Source organism: Rhagoletis zephyria, unplaced genomic scaffold, assembly GCF_001687245.7.
Source record: "Rhagoletis zephyria isolate East Lansing unplaced genomic scaffold, Rhagoletis_zephyria_1.1 Rzeph_scaffold_04820, whole genome shotgun sequence".
NCBI classification, from domain to species: Eukaryota; Metazoa; Arthropoda; class Insecta; order Diptera; family Tephritidae; genus Rhagoletis; species Rhagoletis zephyria.
The window spans coordinates 1-13,757 of record NW_016161903.1 but is presented as its reverse complement, the minus strand read 5'-3'; the positions used below and the strand labels follow the sequence as shown (position 1 = coordinate 13,757).

At 34.5% G+C, this 13,757-nt stretch overlaps 1 protein-coding gene across 1 annotated transcript in view; it reads left to right on the top strand.

Moving 5' to 3' along the window:
• The window catches only part of DIP-eta (Dpr-interacting protein eta), a gene marked incomplete at its 5' end in the record, with an annotated part of 46,543 nt that extends 33,101 nt beyond the window's left edge, over positions 1 to 13,442 (top strand). Inside the window, 2 exons of the mRNA XM_017626749.1 lie at positions 9,497 to 9,625; positions 13,278 to 13,442. Coding sequence (XP_017482238.1) covers positions 9,497 to 9,625; positions 13,278 to 13,423 — 275 coding nt within the window. The remainder of the gene's footprint in view (positions 1 to 9,496; positions 9,626 to 13,277) is intronic.
• Between the last annotated feature and the right edge of the window lie 315 nt (positions 13,443 to 13,757).

The following is a 13,757-nucleotide window of genomic DNA, read 5'->3' as shown; positions in this document are numbered from 1 at the left end:
TAAAACCAAAATGCTCTTCTCTCATTTTCTTTTCATTAGCAACCTCTTACTCTCATTCTTATTTTACTTTGACCAGACAATTAACAATAAATCCGAAATGGCGTATTAGAGATGATAAAATATGACTTCCACTACGGTAAATAATCGAAAAAACTAGTTACGACACCGATTGGAATAAGTGGAACGTTTTCAAGTATTTTTCAGTGAAAACTGCTTTTCGTTTGACAGATTTTACATGGACGAAAATACAAGCTTTATGTCGAAAACCAGTTTTAGCAACGAAGACGGTCGATGTCCGTCAGAACATAGTATTACGCTTCGGTATGGACTCCATGCTTAAATATTGAAGTCGTAATTTTTACAGCTTCACAAACACACTTATTGCACGAGAGCTAATTAAACAATTTGAAAAAAGCGGCGGTCCATACCTACCGACAGATTAAATTTTTGTAAGTGAACGGTTGGTTTGGGGTCGGTTTTGGGCTTTTAAAATGCTCTAACAGCTTGGGTTTTCCAGATATAACTTTCATTTTCGGAATATATGTAGGTTCTTTGGAGCAATAGAAATATTTTTGAGTACAAATTTTATATAAATTCAACAAATATTGAGCACTTTTAGGTAAAATTTTTGAAAAAATTAGCATTACGTTTAAGAATAAGGGCTGTGGCTTCGACATGCAAATTCTCTTATTCGGATTACCAAAAATGCAAGGCCATGCAAAGCGCCCCGCATTAATGTATTCGACTTTTTTAAGGAAAATTGTTTTCGGCGAAATTTTGCAGAATTCTTTTTTTTTTCCTTTTCAGGGAATCTAGAACTATTGAAAAGCTCAGAAGAGTTTTAAATTGATTTTTTTATATATTTTTTTTTTGTTTGCCAAATTTTGCTGAACTGTTTTTCGTTTTCACGAACTCTAGAAGTATGGAAAAGTTACTCAAAACGGTTTTGATTTTTATATTTTTCACACATCAAACTTTTTCGATTTTGTTGAACACTTATTTTTTTTTGCGAAATTTTGGAAAACATTTTTGTTCCTCTTAGGAGTTCTAAAGAACTTTTGAAAATCCATTCAGAGCAGTTTTATTTTCTATATTTTTTTTTTTTACGAAAATTATTTTTTCGAACATTAAACATTTTGGATTTTAAATTTGTTTTTTTTTTCGGCGAAGAAGACACCACCGGCTCGCACGCTGCTTAAGTTTTCTTGGGCTTTAACGTTCGTTCTCTGAAGATAGCCACCGTTTAAGTCACTGTGGGAGAGACTGATGTCGTTTCTTATAGCGTGGAATGATAAACGGTGCACCACGCCTTTGACAGGTGTCCAACGCTACAAACTAGGACTTGTTTAAACCGATTAAGCTTTGTTCCTACCTCCAGCCGCTGCCATCTAAGCGTTCACCCCTCACGGAATTGTAAATTTGGAAAAACTAACTGTTCGTAACGACTCCAAAGTAGTATTTATCTGCATTAACTCTCAGGGCCGAAGTCGAAATCAGGGCTTCAGATCCCGCAGAAGCGTCTGGCGCCAAATTTGTTTCCCCCTTTTATTGGCCTCTTCTGTAGTGGTGGCAGTGGTCTTACAAAAGTACTATGCCCACTCCAAGCTCAAAAATCCATCTTCTGCTCACTCCACTTATCCACTACCCATTATCACAGCTGGCAACGTTTCAAAACGACCGCAGTTGTACTCGCATTTGGCGCGCATAACAGCGTAGTTTTTCGCCGTTCTACAGGAATAAGCAACATGGTCGTACAATCAAAAAGCGTGGAACATTTTTTTTTTTTTTTGCCATTTGGCAGGGTTGAGCTAACGTTATTGGCATTTGGCAGGAAACTTTTGTGAAAAGGAGTAAAATAGCTGACCGAAGCATGGTGAGCATAGAAGGAAAGCAGCATGCAGAGTCTTGTGTGGGCGGGCAGCAGCGACGTTGAGTGAATGTAGAAACAGAATCTGAACCGCAACACGTAACGCTGTAAATCGAATGTGAAAAATTTGCCAGAATACTTAAGTATTACGAGTAAAGTGCAGAGTAGTGCAGACGACGATGATGACGATGACGACGGCAACGACTCGACGGTAACTTGCATTGGTGAAAAGGGCAAAAACCGCTTACAAGCTGGGCATGGATGGTAAAGGAGGAAAACGTAGTATGTATGTAGTTGGTTGGAGTATACATGGAAGTGGTTTCGACTGCCGGTGGCTCTACATACACGTGAAAAGTTATAGTTGTTGTTGCTTTTATTTTCTACATATTGTATAGTTTGTACGAGTCGGTATGTGTGCTATTTTGTATGAGCAGCGCAAATTGGCGGATAGGGAAATGCGGCAGGTGACCTTTCCTCGATGGCTTAGAAATGTCTGCAAAACTCGTTTGGTCGTGATTACGAGTATTGCTGTTACTACAAATATTATTATTACAAGTATTATTATTTTTTTGTATTTGTATTTGTTTTTTTAGTGTTATTTTTGTGCCAACTTTTTTATTTGATTTAGTTGTATAACAGTATTATTTGATTCCCTTCAACTTTTGCTGGTATTTAAATGATATTGTTTAGTGTTGTGGCGTACGCGGCTTAGTTTAAAATTGGTGTTCCCAAAAGTTTTGATACTCGCAACATTTGAAATTTGATTATTTAAATGTGGCGCTCCAGCAGTGATTGGCCAATTACAGGAGTCGTTATTAAAAGTGCACTCAAACTGTCGGTGGTTCGCGGTTTGCTTTATTGGACTACTGCAATTACAGTTAAAGAGAAGTTTAGTTTTCTGTTACACTTTTAAGACATAGTAGATAATTTTACAAAACCGTTTCATCGCTGAAATTTTTTAAAAGTTTCTTGGGTCACCACTTAGTTAGTTAGTTAGTTAGTTAGTTAGTCGCAGTATACCTCATTTTCAGTACTAACGTGAAGCGATCGGTTGTTTGGCCGCAGAATTAGGATACATGTAGTTCCAAGAGCAGGTTCTTTTTTTGCCAATCGCTCCTTGCCGAAATCTTTGCATGGAAATAATTTCTTGAAGCAAGACGCGATACTATGTCGTTTAGACACCTAGAGTTTCCTAGAAAATATTTCAAAATTTTGAAGAATCCGAGACTTGTATCACACCATTTTATCAGCGCGTTTAATCTTACTGCCTATGGCTTCCCACCAAAGTTAGGAAATGTCCCCAAGACTTTTCTCTGTGTTGAGCTCATAGAGCCCCTTTGAACCTTGGTTAATTTATTCCTCATTGTAGACCAATCCAGTGGCGGTCATCAAGCCATAATGCTGCAGAACAAAATTGCACGTACAACCGCTGCACAGTGGTTCAAAACTGGAATTTAATGTTCATAGGTCTTAATTTTTTAACCAATTAGATTAATGTTTTTTTTTTCCACGAAAGCTTATAAAGCCACACGATTCACAATAAGAACTTGGAATGTAAAAAAAAAAATCACTAAAATTAGAATTCTTTTAGTTTTTAGTAAAATTTTGGGTATGCAGTTTTATAGATCGCAAAATTTCAGTATAATAAGGTGCAAGTTGGAAATGTCTTCGAGTTCGCATTGATTTTTAATAGTTTTTTTCGCTAACTTTTCGAACCCTGATGCATGCCAAATATCTTGCGTTGTTTATATTCTTATTATATAAGATTTAGCCAGTTGAAGCTTGCAATTTATTATACTAAAATTTCGCGAGCTATTAAACTGCATAATAATTTCTAAGAACTAATAAAAAATTTAATTTTGGTGAACATTTTTAATAACATTGCTAATTCTTTTTCATTGGGTTTTTTCTTTTTGAACGAACCCTACAATTGTTTCCAACTAGTTTTTATTATGTAAAATTTATTAAATTGAACAGGAGAATCGATTTTCTTTAAAATTGCTACTTTCTCAGCATTTTTCAATCAAAAATTTAATATAAGCATTAAAAGTTCGGGCTCTGCTGAATTCTTGCAAATTTTATTAGCTTTGGCATAGAGAAAAAATTTACCAAATTGAGTGACAGACGGCTCCAGTGAATTATTAACAGTACATTTCAGTTTTGAGTCACTGTGCCCTGTTTACATCCAATAAACAATGTGAGGCCTAAGTCCCAATTTTTTCTCTACAGCTGATTTGAAGGTGTATAGAGCATTTATCGCCTTCCTAGTGCGTTCCTCTTGAATCTTAACTTCCTATGAGAGAGTTGGCGTTACATTATTTAACGAAGGAAGCTGAAGCTAATAGTAGCTTTAGACATACCAAAGCATTTTAGTAGTAATCTTAGGTACTTATTTTTTTAGTTCCGGTCCGAATTTTACTATAAATATTTTAGGTAAAAAAGGAAACAGAAAAATCCACGAAGTCAGATTTAAATTTTTGAGGCTATGGCATAAAATTAAATGCAGAATCTTGCCTCAAAAAGGCTAACCTGGTCACACTGGCGTTAAAACGCATAAACTTGAGAATGCTTCCCCCTTACTTTCAGATTCAGATAGTCAACGTAGGCGATAATCTGACAGCCTTTATCTCGCAACTATAACCGCAGGACATTCACAAGTATCAATTTTTCAGAAGTATAAAGTGGAAACTACTATGGCAACCCATCATAAACTCATTATAAACCGGCACAGAGAAATGTATATACTTCTGATACTCAGAATAAGTAGTCTTGCAGGCCTATTTTGAACGTTATCGAACATTTTGTAACTGAAAAAGTTGTATAATTCCATTAATAAAAACTGAAAGGAGAACTTAAATGTTTGCTACCAGCGCAGAATAGACCTGCAAATGGAATGTTTCGCCCAAGTAGCGAAGATTCTATATAGAATTATAAGTATATGTGCTTTGTTTTCTTGATTATTTAAGTTGAGAGCAACCACTTTTTAATATTAAGGATATTTGCATAAGTCCCCCGCCCCCCTAAAGCACTCAAAATTTATCTCAAAGCAACATAACGTTCGTTGGCATTAACCGCAATAAAATTCGCAAATGCATAAAATCACATGACTACTCAAATAAAAATGTCACTGTTATTGAGTGCCTAATACCAAAATGTCTATCCATACCCTGCAGTAAAAATTCAAATCAGTCAGTAAAAATACTGGTACATGAACTGGAGTGAGCTAAAACGGTGGCCTACCAGTACGACAATTTCTAAGTGACCACCTGTTAAGTATCAAAGCCAAAACTAAAAAGCAATGAATGGCCTTTCTCCCACACTGAGAGAAAAATCAACCAATAATATTTACCAAATTAAAACTTGAAAAAGTTGATATTTTCAACAATGATTTGGTAATATTAACCACAATTTTGTTTATATTAACCAAACTTGTGGTTGGCGATTTCTCATATAAATACGTTTATGTTTTGCACTTCGCAGATGCTTTTTCATAATTCGGAGATACAAAACAAAAATTTTAATTATCCTTTTAACATGTTGCCTCTGACGGGATTAGCAAATAACAGCAAACATTCATACATGTGTCTTCACATGTTGAACTTGAATCAATTTTCTTCGTCGTTTGATTTGGTTCTGCACTTCACAGAGGCTTTTTCGTATTTAAAAAAAAAACAAAAACAGAAAAAAAATCAAAATTATGTATCGCGCTGACGGCATTCGTACTGCTGGAACCCAACAAATAACAGCAAGCTCCTCTGCTCGTTTAGCCACTGCCATATATACAAATTGGTTCTCAAATTTTCAAATTGGATCACATTTCTTACAATCGGCTTATTGACCATGAAAAAACCATAACCATAACTTGGTTGAAAAAACCATTGTGCAAGTGTAGACTGTGACAACTTGTTTTGAGATTACAGGTTCGCATAGAATTGGAGGTGGTTGCGATTTTTAAATTTACATCAATGGTAAATAATGCTCATTATTTCAGTTTATATGCTTACAAAGCTTAAAAATTTGAATTTAATTTCAATTGGAAGTAAACCTGGATCCAAAAAATCATGAGGGTTTCATTAAATTTAAAAATATATATATTATTATTTTTAAAACAACAAAGTTTAAAAATTACCACAAAAAATTTATTTAAAAAATATGCGCCAGTGCTTTGCTCACTCGACCATTGTATATGTATATTCCTTTCATGCTTAACGAATCGTCAGCTTATCCCGTAAACTGGTATGAGGCTACTAATATTAATACTGGTATGTGCTGATGCATAGCCAAACAATAAAAATATTTGCCGCTGGCATGCAAAATGGTTGGAAGACGAACTAATTGAGTTCAAAAGCTAACTGGTAGAATTCTAGTTCACATTTAAATAGTAGTTTGCCCTGCTGGGTATGCACATACTTATAGCGGAACATATGTATGTAAGTATGCGTATCAAAGTTTATATGTAAACGAGCAGAAGCTTGTTAGCAAGTCATAAGCCACTCAATGCAACCGTACAAATGGGTTGCAATATTTTTTGTGTTTATTCGCATAAATATACACACATGCACACATTTAAATTCACATTACCTTGTGCTTATGTACATACATACATATGTGTGAATGTAGGTGCATTTTATTGTTTGGCTAAAACTGTGCCAACTGTTATTATAGCCATTATGCACTTGTTGTTAGTTAGTTAGTATTGTTTTTTTGTTTTGTCTTTTTTGTATGTTACCATGCGAATACCATTATTTTCTAAATTCTTACAACAACAACGAGTACGACCATTACGTGGAGCCTAACTAATATTTGCCTGTGCTCGGCTGTGTGCACAATCAAGCGCACAAATTGCCGTGTGTGACGCTTACTTTATTGTATTCTAGAGAATTTTCACAAAAGCGGTAACTGCTAAAAGAGCAATGGCCGGTTTACACATGCAAATTTCATGGAGAATTCACAGCTGACAATATCGACCTTAATTTTACCTATTTTGTATTTAGCTTTTTCTTTTTGTTTTTGTATCTCGTTAGATACTTTCATAAATTTTTAATTTGATTTCGTTGTTAGATAACGCATGAGCTGCGTATATAACTAGGATTATTGCCACATATTCATATTCATATGCATACTACATTTCTGTAAAACCGCAATTTGGAGGCGAATTTTGATTTGTGTTTATTTTTGTTATTCAACTAGCTATTCGTTTTTCTATTTGTTTTAAGCGAACTATTTTATATTATATTTTTAAAATATGGAAAAACTTAATTAGGAGTATCTATCAAACTATGCACGAATAGTGGTATACTTACCTGTTAGCCAAACGCCCCAGGACCTGGTGAACTGTTGAAAATTAAAACATATGTTTGAAATATTATTGTGGTGGCAACGCAATGAGCGGCATGCGAACAGCATTTTTAGGAGACAACTCGTCATGCGTTATACCTAGTTTTAGCTATTGGGAGCATAGATATTGGAGAGCTTCAGAAAAGCCCTATCTCACATCGTGGCTGAAATATAAAAAGCCGTAACTATCTAGATATTCAAAATACACTTTTTTATGGATTATAATACATATCATCGAATTATAAGTTCCCATATCGTTTTAAGCAATAAAAAAAAATTTAGTTAGTTACGGTTTTTTGCATTTCAACGACGACTATATGAGTTAGGGCCTTTCTATATTAAGGTAACGACATGTATTATGTATATTTGGAAATACTGTGACCTGCACTTTTAAAGAAATGGGAAGTTAAATCACGGTTGGCTATTAAAAAGTTAAAATTTTAAAGCTCCTAAAAGCTTTTTTTCGCTGTCGAGTTATTCATATCGAGCCCTAACCGCCAAAATAACGTAAGCGACATTTTTTTCAAATTTTTATTTTTCATGCGGAAATATTCCTAATATTAACAACGGCCGCTTTGGCGTAGTGGTAAGCAGTGCGCGCTTCCACTCCGCAGCGCCTGAGTTCAAGCCCTGGTCAAAGCAACATCGCAAAAAATATAGAAAAAAGGTTTTTCCTTAACAGCGGTCGTCCCGCGGCAGGCAATGGCAAACCTCAAACACTAACATATGTGTAAGCGCCAATCTGTTATTATTATGACATAGATGCATTTCTGCATCAAATTTTCCAAAAAAATACTTATTTTCGCAAAATTTTTATCCTAAAAAATAAACGTTTAAGAGTGTTTATTTTTTCTAAACATAATTTTTTCCCTCAAAAAATATTTTGAGACGGGAAAGTAATTTTATTCTACAAAAAAAAAAATTGTTTTTATGTTTGGTAAATTTTTTCTACGTTGAGCCTATTTCTCCTAAATTAATTTTTTGTATTTATGATACGTAATGCACAATTTTCTTACAAAAATAATTTTTGCGTAAAAATTAAATCAAAATAGTTTTTTCAAAAAATATGTACTTACTTTTCTTAAAAAAGAAAAAAAAAAATTTAAGCAATATTTCTTGTTTTTAATGTTTGGTAAATTCTTTTTGAAAATGAGTAGACATACATATTTCTTTCCTCAAAAGCTTTTCTCCTAAATAATTTATTTTTTTTTTTTTTTAATATTTTTTCTTAGAACACAATTTTTTTTATTAAGTAAAAATTTTCCAATAAAAATTCATATTTCGATAAATTTTTATAATTTTGAGAAAAAAAATTGCTGAAATTCTAGAGAAAAATTTTTTAATGAGGTGCATCCTCAAAATAAAAAAAATATATATAACTACTGAAAACTCATACAATAATAGATATGTTTCCCTTGGTCCTGAAAGGGTAAAATTTCAATCTAAAGACTAAGAGCTATCGAGCCCTGTCCACAATCGCAAAGGATCCCACAGAATTCCTATGGGAAATGACTTTCGGCTAATTTCCTTCAAATTTTGCAAGATGTGTATAAAAGTTCGTATTTGACAGGTTGTCGCTCGTAAACTAAGAACCTCAGAGCATTGGACTTATGGAGACTTTTGTTCTACGTGTTATGGACTTCTGAGTAATATACAGGGTTTTTCGTTCTATAGTGGGTCCAGTTTGGGCTACTAGGAATTTAGATAAAAACCTGAAACTTACTTTTTCTCTTATCTATAAATGTTGTTATCAAAATCAAGAAAAAAAAGCGACATTTTGTTTCAAAATTTTCGTTTTGATGCAGAAATGTTGCATTAGGGCTCGATATAATGGGACCACAAATACTTTTTAAATTTCGAAAAATGTGTGCCATTTTAAAAATACTATGTGGAAGCGAATTTAATAAAAAAAAAATATATCTTAACATAATGGGACAGCTGCGGAGAAAAGATGCTTTAACAAATTGTCAAATTTCTTTAGTTTAAATACCTACTTAGTTACATATAGTTCCAAAGATTTTCCTACGATTTGCTAATTTTCTTGGATTATTTTGCTTTCTCTTCTTAGGCTCAATACTCTGTACAAAATTACCATAGAATTTAGCGTACCTTTTATTGAGTTCGCTTTAAGAAACAAACATTTATGTTTTTAAAGTAATTTCGTACTGTTTTGGTCAGGCAGGCTCATCACATTTGTTTTTCATTTATTTTCTACAGCGTGCGTCGCATGAAAAGGCATATCAAACAACTGAAAACCTTTTTTTCATCGTTTCCTTTCTTTTTTAATTGCAGTGCTCAGCATCGAAGGTGTTAATTTAGTTTTGCCGCGGGTAAAGCGGCAGCATATGGGCGCCTATCTTTGCATAGCATCGAATGGTGTGCCGCCATCAGTGAGCAAACGAATAACGCTGATTGTACACTGTAAGTAATTATGTGATATTTTATTAAAAGAAAATTTAGGCATTTGATTATGAGAAATTTTAAGTTTATTAACGTCACTCATACGTCCTGGTGTCCATTAATACACCTATTCTCTTATATAGTACTAGCAAATGCCCGCTTGCTTCGCGGCGCCTAATCTCTTAAAAAAAAAATTAAAAGAGAAAAGTAAAGATTTTTAGTTTAAATTGAAACTACTAAAAATCGGAATCCTCCTCACACATATGCCGAGAATAGTAGCGCTGTGATTCCATATGGAATACCAACCCCTTTCGATGTAATGCGTTTTACCTGTGGTCTTATTTCCACCTGGGAGATCTCTGCCCAGCGTGCGTAATATTCTTCTATGATACTGCAACTTCAGCATTGGTCCGGTGTACCATGTAAGCCAATAAAAGTCCTTATACGGAAACTCAAGAGCACAGATGAGCGTTTTTAATCACAGGAGGGCCAAGAATCCTCGCTGCCTCACAGGATGATGTTTTCGCGTTGAAATGAAGCCATTGATATACCTATCGTGTTCCTTCTTGGGCAGATGTGGTCGAATCTTTCCTTGTCAATTCGCCACTTTTACAATTCGTATTAATACTTATGAATTGGTTCCTTTGAGTCTTACTGCTGTAACAACGACCGCCTCGAGCAACTTCGTCAATCAGAAGTAGATGCAAGATCACACTTACACAGTGTTACGGTCTTTAAATGCATACTTAAACGCATCCTTGCTTTAGCCAACGGAAAAGTAAATTCGTCTAAGATAAACATAGGGCCAAAGCAGAACAAACCCAGTGGGGGTTTCTATATATTTCGGGTGCAGCGTCATCCATTAGGTCCCTTTTCTGCAAAACCTTTGCTTGTCATGAAATGAATACGGATTATGAAATCCAATCAGATTTTATAAAAATACCTAAACTCCGGCGGGTCCACTTTTAGCAAAGGAATTTTTCATCATACATACGATGCGAATTTGAACGAAATCTGTTAATAAATACTTTTATAAGTAACTCTACTCCAGCGCCACCAACGTGTTTTCTAGTAGCCTATAATAGGACCTCCGACAATTTGACTGGGCTCTATTGTGTGGTTTTTGAGTTTAGTCCGAAAAACGTAAATGGCTATCATTTTATGTATGTAATCTTCCTTATCCTGAGTTTCGTCCGAGAAAAAAATTCACGCGAAATGTAAGTACATAGAAACCAAAAGCGAAAAGTGAACCGATTCAGGGAAGATGAAAAAAATCATCATGAAAGTAATAAACGTTTCGAATGTGTATTAACAAAATACGTTCATACATACGGCTTTTATAAATAACTCGACTCCAGCACCACCCAGCGGGTCCGTTTTTCGCAAGTGCTTTTTTCATCGTGCTTACGAAGTCGGTTCATAAATACAACTTTTATAAATAACTCGCCTCCCGCGCCACCTAGCGGCTCCGTTTTTGTTAAACGTAATTTCCATTATGGTGGAATTATACCTTTTGAATTTGAAAGAAATCCGTTTATAAATACGACTTTTATAAATAACTCGACTCCTGCGCCACCTAGCGAGTCTATTTTTGGTAAACGTGTTTGCCATCTTGCTGCTAGCTTACGTTTTAAATTTAAAAGAAATCGGTTCATAAATAAGATTTTTATAAATAACTCGACCCCAGCGCCACCTAGCGAGTTTTCTGGTAGCCTATAATAGGACCATATACGCAGGGTATAACCTCTGAAAATTTGACTGAGATCTATGTAGTAGTTTTTGAGTTAACTCCGAACAACGAAAACGGCTATTATTTTATATATTTAGAAGATATGGTACAGCGCTGCGTATGAGTGACTTTAGTTGTTTTAGCTGCATGGGACAATCTAGCTCAATCAATTTAGCGGCACTGAAATGAAAAATTGAAGAAAAAATTCGTTCGTATTATTGTGCTCATTGTGTGCTATTATCGGCCACTTTTCGTTTTTTTGGGCTCCGACCATTTGGTAAATAATTAAGACTTTGCTAAGTTAACCGTAAGTTAGCAAAACATTCACTCAATGAAGTCTTTTTACTACTTATTTGGGCTAATTTTTTTAGGCTATTTATGTGCTTTCAAAATATTGCCCAGTAAACATTGAAAACCCGATTGACTTCACGCTATCTGGCCCACTTTTTAAACTTTGGTCGAACACTGATAAATATTATTGAGGAATTACGTGCTATTTTTGGGCTTTTTAGAGTCACCAAAATAATTATAGCAGCTCTTCCAGTTTCCGAGATAATTAAGACTTTGCTGGGTTAACTGTAACATAGCAGAACATCCATCCAGACTTTTTACTGCTTATCTGGTTTTATTATTTTGGGCTTTTGCAATATGTGCTTTGCAAATATTGCCCGTTGAACATTGAAAAATGGCTAAAAATATTGCCCAGTAAACATCGAAAAATCGCTTGACGTCACGGTAGCCGACCAACTTTTTAAACTTTGGTCGAACACGGATAAATATTGCTGAGGAATTAGGTGATATTTAGGGGCTTTTTAGGGCCGTCAAAATTATTTAAGGTGCTCACTCAGTTTCCGGGATAATTAAGACTTTACTGGGTTAAATGTAACTTAGCGAAACATCTACTAAGTGAAGACTTTAACGTTTTAAGTTTATAAACAACTGTCAAGTGTACTCATTGGGGTGTTTAATAAACTCAGAGTTTAATTTGACATTTGTTTGTTTACTTTTTTTTTATTCACATTTAGCCTGTTCCCGTACTCAAGGATTTAGAGAGAAATAGTCCGAAGTAGCCGTGGTGCAGAATACCAACCGTTTAGACATAAAGAAATAAAAAGCGTAGCTAAATAGAACTTTTCATGTCAATAATATTTATCCGTGTTCGACGTCAAGCGATTTTTCAATGTTAACTGGGCAATATTTTTAGCGAACTTTCAATGATCAACGGGTAATATTTGCAAAGCACATAAAAAGCCCAAAATAATAAACCCAGGTAAGCAGTAAAAAGTCTTCGCTGAATGGATGTTCTGCTAAGTTACAGTTAACCCAGCAAAGTATTAATTATCTCGGAAACTGGAAGAGCTGCTATAATTATTTTGGTGAAAAATAAAAAGCCCAAAAATAGCACGTAATTTTTCAATAATTGTTATCCGTGTTCGACCAAAGTTTAAGAAGTGGGCCAGATAGCGTGACGTCAAGCGGGTTTTCAATGTTTACTGGGCAATATTTTGAAAGCACAAAAAAAGCCCAAAAAAAGAAGCGCAGATAAGTAGTAAAAAGACTTCATTGAATGAATGTTTTGCTAAGTTACAGTTAACTTAGCAAAGTCTTAATTATTTACCAAATGGTCGGACCCCAAAAGAAACGTTAAGTGGCCGAAAAGAGCACGATAGAAGATTTTTTATTCATCGCTGGTTATACATATATATTTTTATATTAAAATTTTGTACTCTGAGCCCCTTTTGTAATATTTTTTAACTAATTAATTATAAGGGGCAACACTCTTCAAAAATATTTTCGAAACCAATCGTTTTTAGCCTCTTTTTTTTTGATAGTCATATCTTTGTAATATTTTATTTAACTTATTAAATCACAAACATACCCTAGATTTGTTATTTAATTCACATTTAATATCTAAGCTAATTATTTATTTTCGTTTTGTTTCAGTCCCGCCAATGATTACAGTGCAAAATCAGCTAATCGGTGCAGTGGAAAGTAAAGGTGTTACACTGGAATGCCAATCCGAAGCCTTTCCTAAGTCAATTAATTACTGGACGAGAGAACGCGGGGATATAGTGCCACCAGGTGAGTAAATAAGCAGAAATAAAAATAAAATGTAATTTTTTAAGTAAAAACTGGAACTTCGTAAAAGTCAGAGTACAGAGACAAACAAAAATTGTAGCCCCTGTTATCACCGCAGATCGATAAAAGATTGCAGGGAAATATCTCTCATTTAGCACTAGTAATTTTTTGTGACGAAAATGTTTAACTGTAAACTTTTTTCCCTGCCAATTAACTATGCCACAATTCAGTTGCAAACTTAATTAAAATCATAAATGTATGCACACGCTCACCGAGTTCACATAATATATGTGCCAGCGATGATAACGGGTGATTTTTTTGAGGTTAGGATTTTCATGCATTAGT